General features: G+C 37.7%; 1 protein-coding gene across 4 annotated transcripts in view; it reads left to right on the top strand.

Annotated features, from left to right (window-relative positions):
- The window catches only part of Mmut (methylmalonyl-CoA mutase), a 28,972-nt gene extending 2,807 nt beyond the window's left edge, over nt 1–26,165 (top strand). For all 4 annotated transcript variants that reach the window (XM_076557857.1, XM_076557856.1, XM_076557859.1 and 1 more), the window contains exons 2-13: nt 876–1,294; nt 2,345–2,712; nt 6,075–6,232; nt 8,358–8,529; nt 11,667–11,915; nt 14,745–14,856; nt 15,808–15,923; nt 17,367–17,482; nt 18,484–18,615; nt 20,797–20,944; nt 21,503–21,670; nt 25,871–26,165. In XM_076557857.1, the coding sequence (XP_076413972.1) occupies nt 916–1,294; nt 2,345–2,712; nt 6,075–6,232; nt 8,358–8,529; nt 11,667–11,915; nt 14,745–14,856; nt 15,808–15,923; nt 17,367–17,482; nt 18,484–18,615; nt 20,797–20,944; nt 21,503–21,670; nt 25,871–25,999 (2,247 nt within the window). In that variant the 5' untranslated portion in view covers nt 876–915 and the 3' untranslated portion in view covers nt 26,000–26,165. The remainder of the gene's footprint in view (nt 1–875; nt 1,295–2,344; nt 2,713–6,074; nt 6,233–8,357; nt 8,530–11,666; nt 11,916–14,744; nt 14,857–15,807; nt 15,924–17,366; nt 17,483–18,483; nt 18,616–20,796; nt 20,945–21,502; nt 21,671–25,870) is intronic.
- Nucleotides 26,166–27,600: the final 1,435 nt, after the last annotated feature.

Genomic DNA, 27,600 nt, shown 5'->3' with positions numbered 1-27,600 from the left:
CTGTACATCTGTGAACCCGTTCATGTTTGGTGCTCAAGGAGGTGGTGAGCCTCCATATGCATGCTGGGAATCGAACCCAGGAATCCTTTGCAACAGCAAGAAATATTCTGAACTGCTGAGCCAGTTCTCCAGCCTGAAAAATAGAATTTTAAATTCACTTTGCCCAGTTAGTGTAAAGCACCTGGTGAGACAACTATAATAATGAAATCTGTGTAGACTTTCTTCTGAAAACTGTGGGCTCTATATGTTGAGGCCGTGTAAACACTTAAGTGTCGAGTAATTGAGGTGGTGTGCTGCTTTCCTGTGTGGGTAAATATTTGGCATATACAGTGAACTATGAGTTTTCTAGTATTTCTAGTACATAAAATGCATAAATGTCAAAGACAGAAATAAATTTGATAGATCCCTGGAGACCAGGTCATGGATGCCTTGGGTGCCTGCTAGTCCTATTTACTGCATTTTTCTCTACACACCAATGTAGTATCTACCATAAACTAAAAGATTTGTAAGTGGGCTTTGAATGAAAATTAATTGAAATACTATGTTACATCTACCACGTGATGTAACCTTTGAAAAATTCTGTGGGAGTATGGTATAGTCAGATTTGCACTTTATCAGTGTCAGATGTGTTGGAGGGGGCCAAGACTGGTCTGTAAGACCAGCTAAGAGGCTGTGGAGGAAGAAGGCAGTATCTAGAACAATAGTCATTAAGAAGAACAAGGGTAAGTGTAATATAATATCAGGTGCAAAATCAGAAAAGGAAAGAAAAATGAAACAGGACCAGTATTCTATCTTTTCTTTCTCCCAACTCACTGAAAGCCCCGGATTTCCTTCACAACTCTAACTATGTATATTGTTTTTCTAAAATTTTCTAGGTCAATTCTCACTTCCTTTTGGGAGTATCCATGCTTCACCATGTTGAGAGCTAAGAATCAGCTTTTTTTGTTATCACCCCATTACCTGAAGCAATTAAAAGATACATCAGCCTCCAGATGGAAACGGCTCCTACATCAGCGGCAACCCATCCACCCAGAATGGGCTGTATTGGCCAAAAAGCAACTGAAAGGCAAAAACCCAGAGGACCTAATATGGCACACGCCAGAAGGCATCTCTATAAAGCCCTTATATTCCAGGGCAGATACTAGGGACTTACCTGAAGAATTTCCAGGAGTGAAGCCCTTCACTCGTGGGCCATATCCCACCATGTATACCTTTAGACCCTGGACCATCCGTCAGTATGCAGGCTTTAGTACTGTGGAAGAAAGCAATAAATTCTATAAGGACAATATTAAGGGTAAGATTTCAATGGGAGGCATGATGCTTGTGATGACATAGGAGCCATTAATTCATTCTGGAAACATGACATTCATTTTGTGCTTGAATTTACTGTGAAACAAATGGGTGCTTCTCAACTTCTGTGGTCAAGAAGATAAGAGGCAACAGTAAAAAGTGTAAACTTCTTGGAGATAAACCACACTTTTAGCTACATTGTAGAAAAGAAATGAGATGAGGATGCAGGAAGGAAAGAGATGGAGTTTATCTTTGGAAAGCTTTAGTTTTATGGAGCTAAGAACTGGAGGGAAAGCTTAAATGTAAGTGACGCCAAGCTCCATAGTAGGAAATGAGGTGCTAACCATATATACAGTGAAATCTGTCCTTCATTAGAAAATTATGTCTGCAGTTTCCCTTCTAATGTATGATAAAATCTTAACTGCATGCTAAACTTTAGAATTTCTAGGTTTAGGTTGCTCAGTGAAGGATTGGATTTATATTTAATGTAGTTTAGTTATTTGGAAATTTTGTATAGGGACTGCATAGTTAGCTGAGTGTGCTTGCCTCATGTCCTGAAGGCCAACTTGGATTTCATTCCTAGTTTTATTAACATTTTTTGGGGGTGGTGAGAATAAAGTCTAAAATTCTAGTTCAACAATATTTTGAATGGCTATGGCATTATGCTATGACCATGGTAAAGAATAAACAAAGTAAGAAAGCATATATATATATACTAAGTTGTGTTAAGTATATCTGATTAGCTAGACATTTTTGTGAATTTTGAAAACATCTCAATAAAAACAACTACAAAAATTATTTGATGTATGAGATTGAGAAAAATATCCTTGTGCAGGTGTGAGATAAGCGATACGCTGTTGTTTCTGTTATTTCTCATCTATCTAGAAGCTCAGTTTGTGTGTCTTAGCCTCTTTGGAAACAGCTGACTCTTAGGAAGCCAAGTATTTGTTTCATATGAGCATGGGAATGAGGTAATCTGCTTCCGGTTACTTCATTATGAGACTAACATAACCGTTGTTTGTTTTTGTTTTTTTGCTTTTTCTTATGTACTTAGCTGGTCAGCAGGGATTGTCCGTTGCTTTTGACCTGGCAACACATCGTGGTTATGATTCAGACAACCCTCGAGTTCGCGGAGATGTTGGAATGGCCGGAGTTGCTATCGACACTGTAGAAGACACGAAAATCCTTTTTGATGGCATTCCTTTAGAAAGAATGTCCGTTTCCATGACCATGAATGGAGCAGTTATCCCAGTCCTAGCAATGTTTATAGTAACTGGGGAAGAGCAAAGCGTGCCGAAGGAGAAGCTCACAGGCACAATTCAGAATGATATCCTAAAGGAGTTTATGGTCAGAAATACTTACATTTTCCCCCCAGAACCGTCCATGAAAATTATTGCTGACATTTTCCAATACACAGCAGAGGTATACTTTCTTTCTGCAGAGTTTGCTGTAGTAATTAATAGGGATTTTCACAAAGCGTTTTTGTCTTCATGTAGTTTTGTTTTTTTTTGAGTTTCTCTGTGTAGCTTTGTACCTTTCCTGGAACTCACTTTGTAACCCAGGCTGGCCTCGAACTCACAGAGATCCACCTGGCTCTGCCTCCCGAGTGCTGGGATTAAAGGTGTGCACCACCACCGCCCAGCTTCATGTAGTCATTTTATGATTGTAACCTAGGCAGTATTCATTCCACTTTTCTACTTCCTGTTCTGTCCTTGATACTCAGTTGGCTGATAATTGTTAGAGTCACTTCAGAGTTCAGATGGAGTCAAGATACATACTGGTATCAAGACAGATGGGGTTTTATTTCTACTACAAACTGGGTTGGAACAGACTGCTTATATGTCTGCCATCTCCATGACATCTCTATTGACCCCTGAGTCAGGCACACCTTCCCCAGCCTGTGGAGGGGGAGAAGAAGGCTCTCTGGGCACTGCTACTGTAGCATCTCGGCCTCCACATTTCCCTCTGAACAGTGCGTGGTTTCTCTGGTGTTCACTTCTTAGCCGTGCTTTTCTCCTCACATCCCTTAAAATTGCTTAATACCGAAGAGAAAAATCTCGTCTGCATCCAACCTTCTTTTTAGCCTGTTCACCCTCGGCAATTACTTATGCCAGACGTCTTGCCAGTGTTTTCTGCATTCTTCATTTGATACTCAGTCTTTGTACTTTGCAAAGGATTTTCAGGTTTTGCATCTGCCCCATCGAATTGTACCACATAGAATTGTATGTGTATAATTGCATTATATATAACGGTGTTTTTACACCACATTTTGAGATTACTAAGACATATATAAATATTTTGCTTAGCAACATGTAGCGAGCACAAAAATAGCAGTAGCTTAAGTTAAATAGGGCTCGGCTCTATTTGGTTTAAGGCAGTTAGAAGGTGGGCTGTGGGGGGTTTGTGTCTGTGGAGCTCCATAGTAATCAGGGCTCCTACTTCCTTTTCTCCTGTTTCTCTTTTGTTGTTAGGCATATTAACTTCTATGGTTAAGGCAGGCAGGTAGGCAGGCAGGCTGGCAGGCTGGCCATTGTGCAAGACGGAGAGGGCTCTTTTTTGTTGTTTTGTTTTTGGTTTTTCAAGACAGGGTTTCTTTGTGTAGTTTTGGCTCCTATCCTGGATCTCGCTCTGTAGACCACGCTGGCCTCAGAGCTCCTCCTGGCTCTGCCTCCTGAGTGCTGGGATTAAAGGCGTGTGTCACTGCCGCCCAGTAGGGAGAGGGATCTTATAGAAGACTAGCAAAGTCCTCCTGTATCTCTGTGGACACAGTAGTAAGAGAATACGAAGTGGAGGGCTTGTACTGTGGAACTCTAAGCTTAGGACTTGCTGTCAGAGGAAGCAGGTGAAAACTGGTTGCTGGAGTGGATAGTATCATTCTTTGCTTCTGTATCCTTGTGTATTTCACCTTGTAAAAGATCCTAATGTTTTCTAGAAGTTCTGAATTGTCTTTACCTACTCCTTCCTGTAAATGACAGCATGTGGGTTTCAGATTCTGATCAAATGATATGATTTTTGAAATATTGTCTAACCTATGAACTTTGTATTTTTAAAAGAATTCTTAATTATGGGGAAATATCCATATCATGACATTACCGTATTAACCACGTATAAGTGTACAGTGGCATTAATTATTTTTCCACTGTTGTGCAACCATTGCCAACATCTACCTGTACTCTTAATTTTGCAGAACTGAAATTATCTATTGAACAGAATACGCCATTGTTCCCTCCTTTCCTCTTTAGGATACACCACCATTGTATTGCTGTAACGTTTGCAAGTTATAATACTGCAGACTGCTCACATGAGTAGGATCATTCAGTATTTCTCTTTTGGGATAGTCTCATTTTGTTTAATATAATATTCCCAGTGTTGCCCTTCGTATACCATATCAGAACGGCCTTCCTTTTTAAGGTTGAATAGTATTGAATCATGCTTATATTTCTACTATTTAAAAGTCTGGATCAGTACACTCCTATGCACAGAAAAGCACCCTTTTCCTGGCTTTTGTATATAAACTCTCAAAATGCAGTGATTTTTCTCAACTTCATGTGATTCTATCCCCCTTTTGATTTTGTTATAGAGAATTTTCAAAGAACTTTGTGTTAGAGTACTTGAGAATGTAAAACACACAACTATATTTGTGTATTGTGTGGATGTACATAACCACGGTATATATAAATGTGGTATATTTAATTTATAACATACAGAAACAATGCCAGCTAACTTTTTTGAGTGCTTATTGTCTGCTAGGGTAATACTAAATGATTTAGATGAATCATTTAATCTTAAAACAATTCCATAAGAATACAGTTATTACCTCTGTTTTGTAGGAAGCCAAAGGATAGCAAAGTTGAGGAACTTCCAGTGGTTAAATGTCATGGCGAAAATTTGAGCCCTCTGACATCGGAGCTCATGTTTTCAATGTTTTTTTTTTTTATGTTTAGTTGACTCAAGTAGTATGATAAGTGTTTGGTTTTTAAGGATATATTCAGTCAGGTACTTGAGCTCACATGTAATGGTGGGAAATAATGGTATGTGGTATTCTTAGTGGTCATGGTAGAAAGAACCTGGAATATGCTTAGCATTAACTATCACAGTGAATCAAACTGAAATCTTTGATTTTTTTTTAAAATAGGATAAAGCCAACCTTTAAAAATAATTTATTTTTATTTCATATGCATTGTTGTTTTGCCTGCATGTATGTCTATAGATGGGTGTCAGGTCCCCTGGAACTGGAGCTACAGACACTTGTGAGCTGCCATGTGGGTGCTGGGACTAGAACCCAGGTCCTCTGGAAGAATAGCCAGTGCTCTTAACCACTGAGCCATCTCTCCAGCTCCAGTCTTTGATATTTTTAAGCTGTGCATTTTATCCTGTTTTACTTCAAAATATAACACTAAGTGTAAAATCAGTTTTGTTCACTGTGTACTTGTTCGTATTGGATACGTTCATTCAAATAAGAAAATAATGTAAGTAATATTAAATGTATCAACATATCAGTCAAATCATAAGGGCTTTGTGAAGTCTTAGCTAGCCTAAAAGATACCTGGTACAGCTGTTTCCTAGTAGAAAACAAATATAACATCTTGAAGATGCTTCATAGATCAATCACTTAAATTTGAGAGAGAATTTACTCTAACAAATACTAATTTTTTTCAGTTAAGATTATAAACTACCAAGTAATCTGAAATTAAACATCACTTTATAGATAATACTTTTGTAGCATAAGTTTAATAGAACCTTTTCATATTTTATTCATTGTTATATTTTATTATTTTATATAGCACATGCCAAAATTTAATTCCATTTCGATTAGTGGGTACCATATGCAGGAAGCAGGAGCTGATGCCATTCTAGAACTGGCCTATACCCTCGCAGATGGGGTGGAGTACTGCAGAACTGGACTCCAGGCTGGACTCACCATTGATGAATTTGCACCAAGGTCAGTAGATTAAACTTAGGTATCTTTTCTGTATTAACAACATGCATAGAACCATTTTCCACCTGTAGAGCAAAATATACTGATAAAATAAATTTGTAGGGATAAATGGCATGATGGATTTAGATTGTCTTCTATTTTTTCCTAGTGAGAAAGAGAAAATAAGCCAATATTATCAATAGCAAAACAATCAGAATTTAATTTGACCATGCTTCTCTATAAATTGGAAGAACACCATCTTTCTAGTAATTTACAGAACACAACCAACACATGCATGGAGGTTATATTACAATATAAACATGAAATCAAGTTACTTTTTTTCATTTGAAAATATAGAAATCACCTATTCCTTTTTTTCCCCCTATAACACATATAAAAATGTTTGAGGATGTACAATACTATAAACTATATTGTCTCAAAATGAATTGTTAATAAAAAGTTATATGAACAATATGGAAACATTTCAAATGAAGTTTATGAAATATTTAAATTTGATTGGTCAGAAATCAATCCAGTCAGTCCCTGAAGTGAGACTCACCTGTGTACTGACAATTCAAATGTGCAAAACATAACTAGTGACCATCTCTTTGTTCTAAAAATATTGTATGCTTGTTATTACAGCAGCTTCTAAAAATGTGGTCCAGTGACTCCTGGGGATTACGTAGATCTTCAAGGTCTACACTATTCCTGAGTATTTTAAAACTTCATTCTTCTTTTACATTTTTATTTTCTTCAGAGTTGATATAAAGCTACATGGTATGCTATATTGAAATAGATTGGACATATGTATGGTTTTAACTGTCTTCATTTAAGCTGCACATTAAAGAGATTTGCAGAACTGTAAAACAGGACTGGGAAAATGACTCAGTTGGTAATTACATACAGAGGATCTGAGTTTAATCCCCACAACCCAGGTATCAAAGCTATAGACAAGCTTGCAATCCCAGTGCTGAGTAGGCAGAGGCAGGTGGGTTCCGGGGTTCATGGGCCAGCTATCTCAGCTTGTTCCATGTCAGTGATAGACCCTGTCTCAAAAATAAACAAACGAAAACAGGGAGACGATACCCAAGAAACACACCTCAGATTATTCTTTGGCCCCTACTTGCACACCTGTACATACATGAACACACAGAAAATGGACACCCGTCTCATAAAAACATTTTAAAATAACAGGTAATATGTTTATTTTATTCTAAGTTTTTAATGGTAGAGAAATATTACTTATTTGTAAGATATCCATTTGACCTGTTATATGTTTATTATTTTACATGAACTAATGGGTAAAATTTAGATAAATATATTGAAATAAAGAAAAGTTCTTCACAGTCTTCAGCAGATTTTGAGGATAAGCACAGATCCTAAGACCTCATTGCTTGAGTACATTGAGTTTTATTAAACTTTAGTGTTTTATAGCTCATTTGGTTTCCATGAGATTTTACAACCTTCTAGCCACTAGAGGCAAATAGGTAATCTAAATACGTAAATCAGTTAAATCCATTACAGAATGTGAGGTAAAAGGGAATAGTGAGGCTGAGGACAAATTAGAGGAAAATGTGACCAAATTCAGTGCCCAATCATTTTCTTAAAACACACAAAAAAGCAACCCCATGCTACACAAACAAAGCAAGAATGTGAATCTGTTCTTCCAGTCACAACCCCTGTGTTACTAGGTTGGGATTCCTGGGTCTTTTTCTTTTTAAAGAGATGGATCTTAAGCTGGACATGTAGCTGGATGGCAGAAGCATTGGCCTAGCAAATGTAAGGCCCTAAGTTTGATCCCAGCACTGGGGAAATAAGAGTTGGATTCCCAGAGTCTAGTGTGTGTTGAATAAACACTCCACCACTAAGCTGCACCCCAGCCCAAGTATCTGTCTTACTCAGCACACAAAAGGAAAGTCTTTCATAAAGAAAATCACTTGTGAAGGGAATAACTTCCCAGAAGCAGAAGTTCACAGCCATTTTTATGTTATTCTCATAGTTACTTAGATGCATGTGCTTTGCTTTTAATTCAAATTAATTGCTTGATATTCAAATCTGGACATGGGTTATTCTAGGGTGTGATACAATTAGTTTTATTTTCTTGTTTGTATTTTTAAGTTTCATCTAGTTCTGGACTTTACCATTTTAGGTTGTCTTTCTTTTGGGGAATTGGGATGAACTTCTACATGGAAATAGCGAAGATGCGAGCTGGGAGAAGACTTTGGGCTCACTTAATAGAAAAAATGTTCCATGCTAAAAACCCCAAATCTCTGCTTCTGCGGACACATTGCCAGACATCAGGGTGGTCACTTACTGAGCAGGTATGTATCGATCTGAAAATAGAGATCTTGCATAAAGAAAACAAACATTTTCTTCTAGGTAACAAATAGAGCCAGGGATCGTCTTCAGCAGCCTGTTTGCTAATATCTGAAAGTCAGGAATAACTTGAAGCATAATGCACACTTAGGTTTTGAGTTTACACATGTTGAAAAGAGTTAGCTCCCTCTAGTGGCTAACTGTAAAATCATTCCTAGCTGGCTTTTGCATAGTCCTCTTTTATTATCTTAGTATTTTAGATTAGTGTACACAGTTGTAGATCTGTTTCATCACATCATCTTCATACACGTATGACATTAAACTTTGTTCTCTTCATTCCCCTCCCTCTAACCACTCCCTTTCCCCACTGGTTCCCTTTTTTCTAAAGAGTACCTTGTTTGACTTTTTTATTACATGGATCCTTTCTTTTCCTCACCAACCATAAGATAGCTTCCTTTCATGCATGGCCCTCTTTTAGTTTTGTGGCCTACAAACACACTTGTAACTACACACACATATACATTTAATTTTAAATCTAGGTTCTGTGGATAAGAGGAAAATACAAGGTATTTGTCCAGAATGTGGCTTATTTTGCTGAACATAGGATTTCCAGTTATACCCATTTTCCTGCAAGTCATGATTTCATTTTTCTTTATAGCTGAGTGGAATTCCATTGTATTTATGTATCAATCTATTTTTATCTGTTGATAGAGATCTAGGTTGATTTCATTTCCTAACTGTTGTGACTAGAGAATTAATAAACCTGGATGTGCAAGTATCTCTGGTATGTTGTTGATTTAGAGTCCTTTTGGTGTATACTCAGGAGCAGGATAGCTGGAACCTATGGTAGTGCTACTTTTAGGACCCTTAGGTTGGTGCGCACTGATTTCTGTAGTGGCTATATATACAACAGTTCACACTCTTACCCACAGTGAATAGGGCTCCTCTTTATTTCTTTGCCGATATTTGATGCTGTTTGTCTCCTTTCCTTTTCTTGTCTCCTCTCTTTCCTTTTTTTCTATCTGTTTTTTAATTTTTATCTCTTCTGATCTTACTGCATAGCCCTGGCTGGTCTGGAAACTCAATACCAGACAGGGCTGCCTCTGCCTGCTCCTGCATCCTGAGTGCTGGGATCACGGGCGTGCGCTGCCACACCTTATGTCATGGTGCTGGTGATGATAACCATTCAGACTTGGATGAAATGGAACCGGGAAGCAGTTTTAATAGGAATTTCCTTGCTGGCTATGGCTGTAAACACTTCCTCTTTACCTGCTGTTTGTATTTATTCTTTTGAGTTCTTTTTGGTCTTTAGCCTTTAGCCTCTTTGGTCTTTTCAGTTCATTAGCTTATTTAGTGATGTGGTGGTTCGGGTTTGGGGGCTTAGTTTTTTGAGGTACTTTATGTATCTTAGGTATCAGGCTCCTGTTCGGTGTGTGGTGGCAGGTTTTTATTTCCCCATCTGTAGCCGATCTCTTCACTCTGGAGATTGTTTTCCTTTGTTATACAGAAGCTTCTGCATTTCATGAAACCTCATTTGTCAATTCATGGGACTATTTACTGTGCTAATACAGTGAAAAATTATTTGCTGATGATGAAGAAGAAATGAAAACCATATTATAATCAATACTTGTAAATGATTCTTAAGAGATACATTTTAGCATAAATCCACCAGTTTAAAATTTGATTTTAATCTTAACACACACACACACACACACACACACACACACACACACACACACACTTTCAAATAAAAGCAAGAAAGCATACAGGCATTTAAAGACTATCATTTGGATGGTATAATTTGATTCTATTAAAATTGTGTGGTGACAAAGATACCCCCGCAGAAGACTGCTGGCAATGGTCGAGAGACGGCAGGAACTGACCTACTCTGGTGATGGGATGGCCAGACACCCTGATAGTTGTGCCATAAACCCCATCCAAGGACTGAGGAATCTGGATGCAGACATCCACGGCTGGGCCCCTGGTAGAGCACTGGGAGTCTAATTAGTGAGAAAGAAGAGGGTTTATATGAGCGAGAATTGTTGAAGCCAAGGTTGAATAAAGCACAGGGACAAATAACCAAATGAATGGAAGCACAGGATCTATGAACCAAAGGCTGAGGGGCCCCCAACTGGATCAGGCCCCCTGAATGGGTGAGACAGTCATTTGGCTTGATCTGTTTGGGAGGCAGCTGTGCATTGGTGCCAGGTCCTGGGCTCGTTGTATGAGTTGGCTGTTTGAATCCTGGGACTTATGCAGGGACACTTGGCTCGGTCTGGGAGGGGGGGAATGGACATGCCTGGACTGAGTCTACCAGGTCGATCCCGGTCCTCGGGGGAGACCTTGATCTGGAGGAGGTGAGAATGGGGGGTGGGCTGGGGGGAGGGGGAGGAGGGCGAGAAGGGGAGAACAGGGGAATCTGTGGCTATTAGGTTGAACTGAATGGTGTTGTAAAATAAAAAAAAAAAATTGTGTGGTGATATTTTGCTTCTATATCTATTCATTTTATACGTTCATTTACTGTGATTTTAAATTACATGTCTTTTCCACTTTTAACATTGAATAACAACCAACATGTTCTTTATGACTAGGGAAATAGATATTCTGAGGTTGGAAGGAACTTTTGTAATCTTATTTTAATATACTGATTTTTACAATTAAAACTGAAATCTATAGACTAGCCAACATCACAGTTAGGAATATAATGAAATAGAATCCTATTTTCTACCGAAGAATTTACACTTAATCAGTTTAATTAGTCATTTATTAAGTGCCTACTTTGGACACATCCATTGCAGGTATGAAAAATAATTAAGGGATTATAAATTAGGAAAAAAGATTCCTGTAATAAGAAAAATTATACTTCATGATATGCTTAAGGAACAGTATTTAAACAATGTAAAATTGTTTGATATTTTAGAGGAATATGTGAGACAGTGTTTTCATGCCTAAACCTGGACTAGATACCTTGGCTCTTAATTTTTTCTAGCTTGCTCACTAGTTTGTGTGAGTTTATTTGATACTCTGATGTCTGATGTGGTGTAGGTTATATAGTTGTTGCTGAATTATAATGTCTCTTCTAGCTTTGATGTCTGTGAACTTTTTTCTCGTTTTGCCTTTGGTTTTTGGTCAAATGTTTTAGGATCCCTACAATAACATTGTCCGTACTACCATCGAAGCAATGGCGGCTGTGTTTGGAGGGACACAGTCTTTGCATACGAATTCCTTCGATGAAGCTCTAGGCTTGCCAACTGTGAAAAGTGCTCGCATTGCCCGAAACACACAAATCATCATTCAAGAAGAATCTGGGATCCCCAAAGTGGCTGATCCTTGGGGAGGATCATACATGATGGAATCACTCACAAATGATGTTTATGAAGCTGCTCTGAAGGTCAGTTTCTCCTCTTTCAACTTTGCTTTTTATAGATTTTTTTAAAAAAATCTATAATCATTTTTAGATTTATACTAAAAGCCATAAAATATATGTGAGAGAAGCAAAATTTATCTTTACCTTTATAGTTTTCATTACTAAAGCATAATTAAAAAGTATATTTCTGTTTCTATGATTATATTTAATGTAGGATTAAAAGATAGCTATTATTATTTTTTTAAAGATTCATTTATTTATTATGTATATAGTGTTTTGTCTGTACATATCCCTGCAAGCCAGAAGAGGGCACCAGATCTCATTACAGATGGTTGTGAGCCACCATGTGGTTGCTGGGAATTGAACTCAAGACCTTTGGAGGAACAAGCAGTGCTCTTAACCTCTGATCCATCTCTCTAGCCCCCAAAAGATAGCTATTATTAGAAGTGCATATGCTTAACTCAGATGTATAGACACAGACAGACGTACACACATATAGACAACACATAGAGAAACAGGCAGACACACACAGACATATACACACACATACAAACAGGCACACATACACATAACATAGACAGACACACAGTGACAAACAGACATAAACAGATATACACAGACACACAGAGACACACATACCCATATATACAGGCGCGCGCACACACACACACACACACACACACACACACACACACACACGCACACACACACACACACACGGTGGTAGGGGGAGAAAGAGAGAGGCAGTACTCTGTTGTGTTTCAGTTCTTACTTTTCTGTTCACTGGAGTAAGCTACACACTTTCTTTCCTTTTTATCTGTGTTTTAACTCACACATGTGCTGTGTCTTCTGATTTTGTTGGCTTTAGGCATTAGACATAATGCTTCAGATACTGTCTTCAGATACTTTCCTGGTTTAGTAATATTTAGTATTTCAGCTGATAAATACCACTTCTTTCTTTCCCCTTCCTAGCAATACAATGATATCTCAGTTTCTACCTTCCTGTCCTTATTTGATTTGAACTGGCTTCTCTCTAGATCTACTGACATTTATGGAATATAAAACCTGAATCTCATTCCTGTTACTTTGAAGCACTTTTTTAAAGAATTCTTTACCATTCATGCATGCATGTAATGTGTTTGGATCAAATCCACCCCCTATTCTTTCTGCTCCAATTCTTCCTCATCCACTTTTCCCTCCTAAATTCACATGCTCTCTCTTAAAAAGAAAGAAATACATACTAAGTTCGTTTGTGCTGCCTCTGCATGGATGCAGACCATCTACAGTCAGAACCCTCCTCCCTAGAGGTAATGGGCTCCCTCTCCTCTAGATTCCAATGGCCAGGAGCTCCTAAGATGGGGATAGAACTTGAAATCCCTCCTGATCCATACTGGGATTTTGACTGGCTTGGTCTTGTGTAGCTCTTTTGCATTCAGTCCCAGACAGCCACTGTGAGTCTGTGTATGCAAGTGTGTGGTCATGCCTGGCAAGACTGTTTTTCTCCAGACTTCTACTTTCTCTACCTCATAGAGTCTACCCCCCTCTCTTCCAAAATGGGCACTTGAACCTTTGGGGAAAAGATGGGATGTAGACGTCCCATTTGGTGTCAAGCATTCCACAGTTTCTTGGTCTTTCAGCACTAACCAGTTGGGCATCTCTTTGTTAATCTTGATGCACTTCTCATAGAAGCTTTCTAGGAGATGAATCACTTATAACTTTATGTGTTTGAAAGTTTCTCCATTGTGTTATTATCCTTGACTAGCATGGGAAGCAGAGGAAGTCCTGGGTGAATGTGTAAGGAGTGGATGAAATCCTGAGCACAGCCATGTCACAGACCTCAATGCCTCAGACCAGGGAACTGCCAAAGCCTTCTTCTGGTCCATGGGCAGATGTTGACGGTGTGTTCAAGAACAGCAAGTGCAGCTTGCTCCTCTTGGATGACTGAAGCCTAAGGCTGTTGCCTTATAGAGACTTCATGTGGAGACTAGCTAACCTCTCCTCCTGTGCTGTACATAAAAATCTCTGAGTTTCCTGGCCATTGCTCTTGACTGGTGCATTTCTTTTCACCTGAGAACTTACGGTCTACCCTATCCCAGCATTGATTATGTTACTTGTATTTGTCTGTCTTTCTTAATCGCCTGTCACCCCAGTCAAGTTCACAAACCCATGCATGAGCTATAGCGGACTTGGCTTAAAATTATTTCTATTCATGATTCTATGATCAACTTTATTAATACTGGCCTGCTTTTCATTCTAAGTTCGACTCTTGCCTCTAGTATTTGTGATCAGAAATTTGATACTATTTTATGCCAGATCTTTCTTTCTGAAAGCATCAAGATCTCTTTTGATTTTTGTGTTGTTATCTATCTCGTATGCATATTTTATTCTATTTTATACTGGGTTTTTGATGGTTCTCTTCCATCTCATATATACACATATATGATATCACTTCTTGTTTTTCATATTGAAAGTAGAATTGCATCTTGATGTATATTTTTCTTAAAGAGTCATAAACCTAAAAAATCTTGTTCATGTAACTAAAAATAAAGGCTAGAGAATTGGAGCTATTGTTGGCATTTCCCCACAAGACATGAATGAGAAATTTCAGGCTTTCCAGAATATACTTTAAAATTTTTCTTTTGTCCTTTTAGATAGCTTTAAGCACACAAATTCTAATTATTTCTCTTCTATTTATTTGATTACTTTCTTATAAAGCATTAACATTTGCCTTGTAATTTGAATGCTATTAGGGGATATATAACATACAGGGCTAGGGTAAATGCTTTTATATCTCAGTTTTACTAACCTTTCCTTTTTGTCTTTTTTTCTTTTTTCTTTTCTTTTTTTTTTTAGCTCATAAATGAAATTGAAGAAATGGGTGGGATGGCCAAAGCTGTAGCTGAAGGAATACCTAAACTTCGCATTGAAGAATGCGCTGCCCGAAGACAAGCTAGAATAGATTCTGGTAAGAGAATAGAAAAGCTTGTATATGAAATTCAATGATTAAGGAGGACTATTAGTTTCTGTCTATGGATACCATGCACAATTGATACAAATACATTTTAAAATGAAAAAAAAAAAAAGGAAAATAGTGCTTTGGTAGAATATTTCTCATATCTGCATATCCAAATGTATTTGTATGACTGTATCTTAGATCTTTGCATCCTTGTAAGCACACAGGCAAGCTTATATGTACTTAAAACATAGACGTGCATGTATGAACTATTGCCAGTGACAGAATTAAGGATAGTATGCTTGACAGTCATACTCTACATGGAAGGATTCACTCATTTACTCTGGGGATACTTTTTGATGTGCTTATTGTGGCAGTGCATGCAGCTGTGATTAGGACAGCCGTGAACTCTTCTGCATATAGAGATTTCATTGCAATAAAGAAGGAAATGAACACATAAAGAAACTAATTACTGATGACACTAAGTGCTGTAAGGAAGTAAGAAGTATAAACAGGGGTGCGATGGTGAATTACTTTTAGATGAGACGAAGGTATGCTCTTAATATTGATTTATTATTGACAGATTTTAAACAACAACTAGCTGTAAGAAAATTCGAGAAAACATTGGAAAGCTATTGGGCATGGCTACTCGCTTTGCTTTCTAAATCTGTCATGGTAACTGACTGTCCTTTTTTGTGTGTGTTAGGAACTGAGAAAGTTTGTAGCTTAGGAGAAGCGCAAAGTCCTTCCTTGCAGAGAGCCCATCATGTAACTGTGGAACTATTCTTCCCACTTTACCTGTATCCCAGAATAGAGTTTCTGCATTATGCTGAAATTTGTTATGAGTTAAGAATGCTACTTAAAAATATTGAACTTATAAAAATATGTGATAATCAGAGCATTTTCAATACGAGACCATTTATGAGTAAATTCACATGTTATTTTCCTTTGGGAAATCAATAGGTTCTGAAGTAATTGTTGGAGTAAATAAGTATCAGTTGGAAAAAGAAGACACTGTAGAAGTTCTGGCCATTGACAATACTTCAGTGCGTAACAAGCAGATTGAAAAACTTAAGAAGGTACTGTTGACCATTGTTTGATAAGTATGTTCTTCCTGGGTTCTGGGTTCTGAGTTCTTACATTGTTCCACATAGCTTCTATAATATCTGGAAGAGTTCAATATTACTTCTCTCTCTTTTTTTTTTTTTTAAAGGTAAGACGTTGGGAAACTTGCTTGGAATAAATAATTGGACAATCATGACTCAGACTAGGTCTCTTAAGACTTTAGTGCTGATGTCACAAAGTAAGAACACACGTTTTCCTCATTTAATTCTGTTAATCAATCTAGTATGACAGGAAGCTTGTTTGGAGAGATGTCTGTATTTTTCTTAAGTGAATGTGAGATGGAGGTTGAACCCAGTATAAGTAGATTCCTGTGCCTATTCTCTTCATTCTAATTCTAGTGTATTTCCTTTTTTGTTTTTACCATAACTCTGAGCAGAAGGTGCATTTTTCCTACATACCTAGCTATGTGCACTGTGTGAGTGCACCTGTTACAAAGATAAGTTTCAGCAAACAATACTTTTGTAAACCAAGCTCCATGCCCTTAGATGTTTTCTATTCTATTTAAATTCTATAAAAAGTTTATCACAAGTATTAATTCTACACTATCATACTGTAGTGCATTACAAGTCATAACTCAGAAGCACCACACTGTAGCACACTGTCCTTAGATGGAAAATTTAGATTCAAAACATGCAGCCATAAAATAATGAAAAATAAACCTTTGCTTTTTGAAGAGGAATTGAATTGAGTTTTTCTTTGCTGTAATACATATTTTGCATCCATCTCTGATAACAGATGCTATATTCTCAGTGGCATCCTGGGAAATGTCACAGTTTGGACTCTTTTTGCAGGAAGTGCAGATTGTGAGACTTGGGCTTGAGTAATGATGATTGTTCAAGTTGATGACAGAGCGCAGTAGAGCTCGGACCTGACGGGACGTGGTCTTTCTATTATCTGTCTTGGGTTCTTTCTGTCTCTGACCAGGTCTCTTCTTAGAATGATTTTTAAATAAAACTAAGCACTATTATGTATTATGGCCAGCATTTGTCAGTCATTTAAAGGACACTTCTGGTATAGTTAAACTCCACTGTAAGCTCTGGTCTGGTGCTTTTCCCACTGTTAATTGTGTCCCTTGGCATTCCCCTGTAAAGGGCCCACCTGTTTTCATTGTATTGTTGCTTCAGAAAAGCCAAAGCAACTATTTGGAAAGTTATCGCTCTGCTTGCTTCTGATTTGTTGGCTTTGTGCTAAATCAGAATTATTTTACAGAATCCTGAATGAACGAATTTAACAAATGAACACACCTCTTAGGTTGAATATTATTCTCTTCCACTTCTTCCCCTGTTTTGAGGTAAAGATTATGGCACTTGGTCAATAGAGTGTGTGCCAGCGTTTAATCTTGTACTACCTATTTTGTTGCCCTTTCACATAAAGCTGTCCCTTCTCTTCTCTCTAAGATCAAATCCGGCAGGGATCCAGCTATGGCTGAGCGGTGTCTCCAGGCACTTACCCAGTGTGCTGCCAGTGGAGACGGCAACATTTTGGCTCTTGCTGTGGATGCAGCCCGTGCAAGGTGAATATGTGGGAGTTTGGAGAGTTCCAAATAATGAAAGTTTGACCAATTTAGCTTTTCAGACTGTACTCAAATAAAACATCGCTTCTGTAAATTCTGTGCACCTGAAAGAAAAGAATGGAAACTATTAGAAAGTTTACACTGGTTTTTCTCAAGTTTCAATACTTATTAATATTTAAAATATTAATATCTTTTGAGGGATATTAGAAGTTGTGCAATTCACTGTAGCTCAGAACATTTGGCACTATTATAATGCATCAGTTTCTTTGATTTGTAGGTTGAGATCTGAAGTACTCAGTCTTATGATCAAGGTTGTGTGTACAGCCGTGACATAGATAGTCTTTAAAGGAAAGAGGGGAAACTCTTTACCTGGTAATTGTTCGAAAGAAGTTATTGTCACGTCATTGCTTTGGAATCATTAATCATGAAGTAGCCAGGAGAATACACAACCTGCAATACTGATTCCTTCTCCTCTGGGGCTAGATGAATCTTGTGGTGGAAAAGGAAAGTAGAAGGAAGGGGGAAAGGCCGGGGAGGGAGAGGCGAGAGAGCACTTGTAAAGTGGTTTCCTCTCTGGTTTTGTGCTGATGGCTTGGCCTGTTTCAGTGTTTTCTTCTGTAATCTACCTGGTCTTCTTGAGTTCACCACTCTGCTTGGCTGAAACACACTGAAAGATTTATATCTCATCAGAAAATTGCTCTGCCCATTTGTATTGATAAATGGGACATTGTTGAATTGTCTTCAGATACTTACTGACTTGTAACTTTTAGGTTATTTAGTCTTTATTTTGGTTGATGAATATTATAAAGGAATTAAGAATTACTTTCATATTAAGTATTTTCAGAAAAGATGTTTTTATAGTGTCTTAAAAACGTTCTTGATTTTCTACAGTCTATTTTTATTTATTAACAAAATATTCTAACTGTATTGATATTGAGGTGAACATTTATCTACTCATTGTTAATTAATGCTCTCCCTGACACCTCTTTTTAATATTGTAGATGTACAGTTGGAGAAATCACAGATGCTTTGAAAAAGGTTTTTGGTGAGCATAAAGCTAATGATCGTATGGTGAGTGGAGCTTATCGGCAGGAATTCGGAGAAAGTAAAGAGATCACATATGCCATCAAGAGGTACTGTGTGAGCTTTAGTGAGCTCTGCTCTCATTCATGATGTTAATACAGTTCCCTTGAGCCTGCTGATGGCTTAGTGTCCTTGCTACTTGGGAAATACATCGACTTTTCTACTAGACTGTTATTCTTATAAAACTAATAAATATTAAATAATATGTATAATACAGTTAATATAATATGTGATTAACCTATAACTTATAATATTTATATAATTTATTATTCATAACTATAATTATAAATATACAGTCCTATGTCAGAATGTGAAACTTTAATATTTGACCAACCATAGATTGTATACATAGGAAGATCCCCTAAGATTGTAATGGTGCTAATTCCTGTCTCCCATTGGTACTCCACCTAGTGGTGTTGTAGCTATCTATGATCACAGTCATGTGTTGATGGTGATGTTGCTATATACCTGTGCTCTGCCAGTTATATAGAAGTATAGCACTTACCCTCATGTACAGTACATAGTAACTAATGATAACAAACAATGCTCTTACTCGTTTGCTGTTTTTTTCAATTTTCATTTTAGAGTGCACTTGTTCTACTGGTAAAAATGGTGTACTGCAAAATAGTATGCAGGCTGTAAGCAGCCTCATGCTTCTGCTTCCTGAATCTTAATTGCACCATTTCCTCCTGAATTTGATGTAATTTTGTGTTTCTTTTTTAACACTTGTGGGAACAGAAAGCTACATCACACACCCACCCACACACCCACACCCCCCCCCACATACATACACACACACACACACACACACACACACACACACACACACACCCCATAGAGCCTAGATGTGTAGTAAGCTGTACCACTAAGTTTATATATAGTATAATGTTTGCATATTGACAAAGCCACCTCAATTCTCTGAAGATGTCTTTAGTTATTTAATAATTTATGACTATAATAAATTATATATAATTACATGAAACATAGTATTTACTGACTAATGAGAATGAAATTAAATATTAAAATTTGGCAAAATGAATACTGTTTTTACCTTGCACCATAGTCACCATTAGGAGTCTCTCATTTCAAACACATGTTTATTTAATACTGATACTGCTTCAAATCTTCCAGGGAGAGAGCTTACCACCATATTGCTATAGACTTTCATAACTTTTTTCACATGATTCAGTTGCTTGAATAGTTCAAACAATTTTCCCATTTGAAAAACAAACATCTGGCTGCTACCCGTACAAAATGTAAAGTCAGTCTTCGCTGAGTTGACAGTGAGGACCGTTGCCACTGCCTGACATGAAGCTGTAATGTGTGTTGTTTCTTGGATATAAAACCGACTCCTGGGTGATTGGTGTTTTCAACTTGTGTAACACACTTCCTTCTAAAAACTGCATTAACACTTATACAGTCTGTTAATACTGTATAATATAATAATAGCCAATGTAAAAGTCGTCAGAGGGAATCTTTTTTTTTTTTTTTTTTTGGTTTTTCGAGACAGGGTTTCTCTGTGTAGCTTTGCGCCTTTCCTGGAACTCACTTTGGAGACCAGGCTGGCCTCGAACTCACAGAGATCCGCCTGGCTCTGCCTCCCGAGTGCTGGGATTAAAGGCGTGCGCCACCACCGCCCGGCTGAATCTTTTTTTTAAAAACAAAAATTGATGTTGTGTTTTGACATGTTTGGTATAATTTGTCATTTTATACACACACGCATTCTGATTATGTATCATCACAATGGGCCACATTATCTGGTAATACTGGCTTCACAGAATGGTTGTGGTAATGTTCCTTCCCATTCTGTTTATGGAGCCATTTGAGAAGCATTGGTATTAGTTTTCCTTTGAAGGATGGGTAGAACTCTCCAGTGATTGGCAAAAGCTTTTCTTTCTTGGGAGACTGTTTCTGCCTTGATCCATTGTCTGTTGTAGATCAGTCAGGTGTTTGTCCTTTGATTTAATTTCAGTAGGCTATATTTGTTAGGAATTTATCTGCTCTTGGGGTGATGGGCTCACAGTCTGTGCCATCTTTCAGACTTGGCTCTGGACAGAAGATAACCATATTCAATCAAGGCTTGCATGACATTCTCACTATTAAACACAGATATTAATGACTTGTACATAAGTGGGTGTTCTCAAAAGATTTATGTGGGTAAATTGTGTTTTTTATATCTTACATTTGGACAGTTAATATTTAAATGTTATTGCCTTTTGAAATGTTCCCAGAGTTAATCAATTCATGGACCGTGAAGGTCGTAGACCTCGTCTTCTTGTGGCAAAAATGGGACAAGATGGCCATGACAGAGGAGCCAAGGTTATTGCTACAGGATTTGCTGATCTTGGTTTTGATGTGGACATAGGCCCTCTTTTTCAGGTATGTGCCACATTTAGAAAAAGTAAAGTCAATGTTATAAGCCAAGATGATGTTTTTGAAACTGTTTTCAAAAAGTCCAACCAATTCTGCATTTTTCATATATATATATATATATATATATATATATATATATATATATTCCATTTAATTTATGATTAAAAAGTAAAAAGTTCATGTTAACTCTCATTTTTGTGGAAATAAATGTCAGTTGAGAATGAAATGCTATGAGGCTCTGGAAAGGGAGGTTTACTTTAGAGGTTTTATTAGTGTCTTTGAGTGTTGATTGGTATTTTGTAGTCCATGAAGATTACCTTGAAGATTCATTCCTTGGAGACATTTTTTTTTTCTAACTGAGACGTAATTGATAAATTCCAGTCCCAGGAGCACATACAGGATTGGTGTTGAGTCCACCACAGCTTCTTTACTACCCAGAACTTAAGAACGAGGGACCATGCAGTGACAGTCAGCAGTGTGAGACGTTGACTTCAGTACCCAGCGCTCTCCTTCACCCCTGCCTGGTAATAACCGGAGCTCTTTCTCTGCTTTCTGTGTGCTCAGACCCCTCGTGAAGTGGCTCAGCAGGCTGTGGACGCAGACGTGCATGCGGTGGGCATCAGCACCCTTGCTGCTGGCCACAAAACCCTCGTACCTGAGCTCATCAAAGAACTCATTGTCCTGGGACGGCCAGATATCCTGGTCATGTGTGGCGGTGTGATTCCTCCACAGGTATTTTTTTCTTCATACTTTAGTGCACACACATGGATACGCACAGGTTTTTTTTTGGAGTTGCTAACAAGAGTGTGAGTGAGGGCTTTTCTTACAGGAGCAGGAGTGACTCAAAAACAGATCACTGAAAAAGCATCAGTAAAGAGCACACCCTGACCCTGGGGAAGACTTAAGAAAGTGCCTTCCTGGAGCCCTCTGCAGGACTTAGGCACCTCCATAGATCCGAAAAGTCTCTCCATGGCAGCTTTGCTGGTCAGTGTCCTCCAGCAGTTGTTTGCTGCTCCTGTAGCCTTGGGGTAGGGTCCTTGTGAATCCTGCAAGGTTCAGCTGTCCCAGACACGTGAATTTAGTTGCCTTCCTGAGTCTCAGGAATCTCCTTGCTTCTTCCTTGAAGGAAGGTTTCAATAATTCAGAGAAAATTGCTAAGTAAAACAACACATATACATCCCCCACCCCTCCATGCATATCTATTAGGCTATGAAATTGAAGATAATGCAGGACTAACACAGACATAGATAAATAGATATAGATAGATAGATAGGTAGATAGATAGATAGATACATACATACATACATACATACATTCATACATAGTACATAGGTACATAGATAGACAGGTAGACAGACAGATAGGCATGTTTCTAAGGATGAATTCGTTTTAGATGTAGAGGCAAATTATATCCCGGTAATTTCTCTAGGTAAATTCTGCAGATGGTGCTATTATTTTTCTATTAAGGTTATATTTTAATTCATTATATCACATTTAACTTAACTCTCCACAAAAATTGTGTGAGAAAACTACTAGGAATTTATGGTAGCTATCTACCATCTTCATATTCAGTGAACAGTGGCAGAGAGACTTGAATAAGAGCAATGGGCTTAACAATAGAGAGAGACAGATGATGGAAATGCAGTGTGTCTGTCATACCCTGGACAGAGGTATAGTGGTTTTAGACGGGTCGTTTAGGTAGCTTGCATCTGGTAGAGAGTCACTCACTCATCCATTTCTTCGATGACCCCATCCTTTAATATTGTTCTACCCCAGAGTTATGTCATTTGCATAGCTTCATAAAACTCCTTTACTAGTGAAACTATTTTGATTGAAACAGTTTTTCTGGATTGAAAAATACCATATGGCTAGCACATGAAATCAGCTTGTCCTGAATATTATAGGCTAGAGTGAGAGGAAGTGGCTACTTTAACAAACATTTGAGTTCTCTTAGGAATGGAGAATGGATGATGTCAGTTAACTATTAATGACACCACCCTGTGTTATTAATGTTGGTTTAGAAGAATTACTTAAGATGCAAAAAAGGCCTATTCCCCATCTGGCTTCCAATGATAACCATTTTTCCTTTTTTTTTTTTTTTTTGGTTTTTCAAGACAGGGTTTCTCTGTGTAGCTTTGCGCCTTTCCTGGAGCTCACTTGGTAGCCCAGGCTGGCCTCGAACTCACAGAGATCCGCCTGCCTCCGCCTCCCGAGTGCTGGGATTAAAGGCGTGCGCCACCAACGCCCGGCCCATTTTTCCTTTTTAATTAAGAATAGGAAAAACTTGGTTATGAGTGTATAGGAAAGTCAATGTTTGTAGGTGCTACAAAGACCCCACTACAACATTCATCAGTAAAATATGATTTTGCATCTAGATGTATAATCTTTATTCCTCTATTATGGTGATGATGCAGTGAGTGGCTTGCATATTGTTTTCTTCCTACATCAATAAGGTTTTAACATGATATAGTCAATATGAAAAAGTATTTATTAATACATTTTCCAATTTTCATAAATGTAGTTTATGTTTGGGAACAGAAAGACCAATTTGTTTGTATATTTTTTATTTCTTGAGATGTGGGTCTCAGTACTCTGCTCAAGCAGTCCCCTATGCCAGTCACAGGCACATGCTACCATGCTTTGCTAAGGGCTATTATTAATTGAGATTGCCTATCTATGGAATAATTCATATGTCTTGCAGCTGTGGAAATTATAATTCCTAAGCTCTAGGGCATGATATTAAAATGTAGGAATTAAGGTAATTAAGCTGTGGAAAATAGTTGGATTGAAATAAGAGTTGAGAAAAATATTAAATATACCGTGTGAATAAACTGGTATTTTCAGGAAATATATTTCAAGTCACATTAACTTTCTTGATAGAGTCACTTTAACAGTTTGATATATTTTACCATAAAGTTAAAATCTGAGCATGGCTGCTTTCTCTGACATACTTCTTTTAGTATCGGTAGCCTTTATTAGGTAGTGAAAACAGAGCTCATATACTCATTATTCGTTTTCTGTTACTGTAACAAATATCTAAGAAAAACAACTTTCAAAGTGAAAAAGCTATTTTTACTCACAGTTTTGGAGATTTCAGTCCATTGTCTATTGTTACTGATGCTTTTGGGAATCTATATTGTAACAAGGAGAGCATAGAGAAGGAAAATTATTCACCTAAGGGTCCAACATGAAAAATAAAGAAGGAATTCTCAGCCTAGTCACCCAAGACTCCTGGATCCCACCTGTACCACTTCAGCACCTTACAGTCATGCACAGGTCTGGGTCCAACGCTTTAATGTGTGGGCCTTTGGGGAACACTGATTAAACTATAGTACAGGGGGTCTGTGAAATGCTACTGTTACTCAACTTAAAGCCACTTAGTAATGAACTAGAAAGTGTAACACAGAGTGTTGAATCCAGCAGATGTACCCATTCCAGATGCAGCATTTACAGTTTCTGCAGTTTGATTAAAAATGTACCATCTCCACTACTTTGCAACTCAGCCAGGATCTGGACCTCTTTGCATCATTGTCCTCAAATGCTTTAGGCTAGCTGAGTGAACACATGGATCCAAGTTACATTTTGAAGCATAATTTTCCTGGCCTGGTTTGTGGAAGACCTTGTGATGTACCTTAATTTGGAGATAATTCCAAATTAATACCTAAGGTGCATAAATAAAAACAGCATAAACAACATCTGTGTGTCCTTTGCCCACATTTAGGAATTGTTAACTTTTAACACACTCACTAGGGTATATTTTATAAAGCTTGTGTAAGACTTAAGCAAGTCAGACCTTATGAGTTACAGAATTTCAGAGGATTCCACAAGCTGCCAGCTCAATATCCCATTCCATGTCCATAGCTCAGATGTAAGGATAATGCCATGGAATGCTGCATTATTAGGAAAGGAAAAGAAGGCAGCCTCTCAGTCAGCCTGTTGGAGATGGTTGTTACCAGATACTTCAGTCATTCTTTTGGGCTCTTAAAACCCAGCACCTGCTGTCTCAGACAGTGATGTGTTTTCAGTGTTTATAGGTCCAGTGAAGGGGATACGAAGATGACTGGACATGAACTCTGTTCTCAGAAGTTCAGGCAAAAAGGACACAGGTTCAGGAGTATGTGTTAAATGCTATTGCAAAAAAAAAAAAAAAAAAATGTAAAGAATTTGTAAGAATAGTACAAAGGTAGGAAAGGGTACTTGGCAGATAATTTGTGTGATTTGCAATTTATTGTCTAGTTTTGGTCATTTGAAAATGGGAGAAAAAGACCACTGTTGCAACAGTTAAACACAGGATAGACCATCTGGCGTGTATGGTAAAGGTTAAGCCACACAGCACACCCTAAATTTACTATTATAGCTAAATATGTTCTGCTGTTAACGCAGGCTAAAGCCTGTGGCAGTACTTGTGCCCTGGGACTCCTTACACTAAAACTTAGCCGTCACTAAACTAAGCTAATGACTGCTGCAGCAGAACAGAAAAACAACTGGTCTTCGTAAACAGAAAATCTGATTTATTGTGAGGCTGCATTCAAAGTATCACTATTCACTAGTGACAGCTACATGTCCAGGAGAAAATAAATAGACTTTTAAACTTGGAAACATCATGATATTAAGTTTAACACAGAGAAGGATAAGCAGTAGAACAGAGAAAAATTAGATTTTAAAGCTCAGTTCCTTTCTTATTAGGACTACATAGCTTCACATCGCAGACAACACCAGGCAGAGTTCTGATTTAGACTTAGGATCTGAGCATAGTGTTGCTGGTTATTATTACCTGCCCCAGTCAGGAAAAGTGTTTGTTTCAGCTCCACATGCAAACAGTGTACCAGATGAGAAAGGAAAAGGTATACATACTCACACAGACACATATGTATAAAGTATATTTCTTTGAAGTTGAAATAATGTCTAATATCAAGCAAATATGTTCAACAGGATTATGACTTTCTGTATGAAGCTGGTGTTTCCCATGTATTTGGTCCTGGAACCCGGATTCCCAAAGCCGCCGTTCAAGTGCTTGATGATATTGAGAAGTGTTTGACAGAGAAGCAGCAATCTGTATAACATCTGGATCTTTAGCTGTGACCAAAGAAGATAGTAAATGTTATGTGCCTGTCAATGTGCCTGCCTTGGCAGCCTCACAATAAAAGACCCTGATTATAAACATGAAGTCATGCTAATATACATATTTGAAGAGTCTGAGTTTAAAAATAAAGATCTCTAAAAATCATCTATACCAAATATTTCTTAAATACATTATTTTGAAAATTAAAAATTAAAATGGTATACTGCTTGTAGCCGGAGTTTTCTCTAATCCCTTGGCCCACAGTTGCTCAGACCCAAGTAAACACATAGAGACTTATATTACTTATAAACTGTATGGCCGTGGCAGGCTTCTTGCTAGCTAGATCTTACACTTAAATTAACCCATAATTCTTATTTATGTTTAGCCATGTGGCTTGGTACCTTTTCTCAGTTCTGCTTTCACATCTTGCTTCTCATGGCAGCGGCAGCTGGCAGTATCTCCTGATTCAGCCTTCCACTTCCCAGAATTCTCCTCTCCCTTGTCCTGCCTATACTATACTTCCTGCCAGGCTACTGGCCAATCAGTGTTTTATTTATCAATCAATCAGAGCAACACATTCACAGCATACAGAAAGACATCCCCAGCAACTGCTTAGAAATAACTAATAATACAATTACTTATAAATAATTAAACTTTTGTCTTGTTTTGTTTTTTTGAGACAAGGTCTCACTATGTAGCTCTGGCTATTCTGTAACTCATTTTTTAGACCAAGCTGGTCTCAAACTCACAGAGATCTACCTGCCTCTGCCTCCTGAGTACTGGGATTAAAGGTGTGTGCCAACATGCTCAGCAAATAATTAAACCCTACATATTAAAATTTGACTGATTCCTTCTGTCAATTTAGTGTTGATTTGAGTACTCAAGTTCCTGTGTTAATATCTTAATAAAATACTGTTTATCTTAGAAGAAAGAGTGGGTGGTATTTATGTATTAAAATAGATTGGAGTTATGATCCTTAGCCAGATCTACCATTGCTCCAATAAAAGTATTGCATTATACCCTGCAGGATGGAATAGGGGCAAAGACCAGATATGCCTTCCAGGATTGTTCAATTCTTCCTTAGCATGAGAATGTGATACCGTTGATGTCAGGCCTGATTCAAAACTCAGGAAAGGATGTTTGTGAACACTTCTTTCGATGAAGTTCTGATTCTAAGTCCATTACATAAATTGTCTTCAGATCTAGAAATGTGCTGATTTGTATAGATTTTCTAATTAAAGATTAGTTACAAAGATAAAAATGGTCCAAAGAACCCTTGGAGTGTGATGTTAAATAATTCATTCAATAAAGGAAGAGAATCATTCTTTGTTAACATAACGTATTTAATGAAGGTGAAGTAAGTAATAAGGGTTCTTTTGTATATTTCTGTATTATAAATCAGACAGTAGGGTTTGGGAGAGCATAATCATATTGCTGTAGAATTAAACTACACTATAATACAGTTTAATTTTCAGAACATGACTCTTAGGAGGGCATCATGATTACTGTTTGTATTTCAAAGATGAGCAGTTTAACTTCAAGGTCAGCAATATATTCATTGTGTCATCTTATGTACTTTTTAAAAAATACATATTCAATA

Source organism: Peromyscus maniculatus, chromosome 21 (assembly GCF_049852395.1).
Source record: "Peromyscus maniculatus bairdii isolate BWxNUB_F1_BW_parent chromosome 21, HU_Pman_BW_mat_3.1, whole genome shotgun sequence".
Taxonomy (NCBI): domain Eukaryota; kingdom Metazoa; phylum Chordata; class Mammalia; order Rodentia; family Cricetidae; genus Peromyscus; species Peromyscus maniculatus.
The sequence above is the reverse complement of the archived record's forward strand: the minus strand, read 5'-3'. Positions and strand labels throughout refer to the sequence as shown.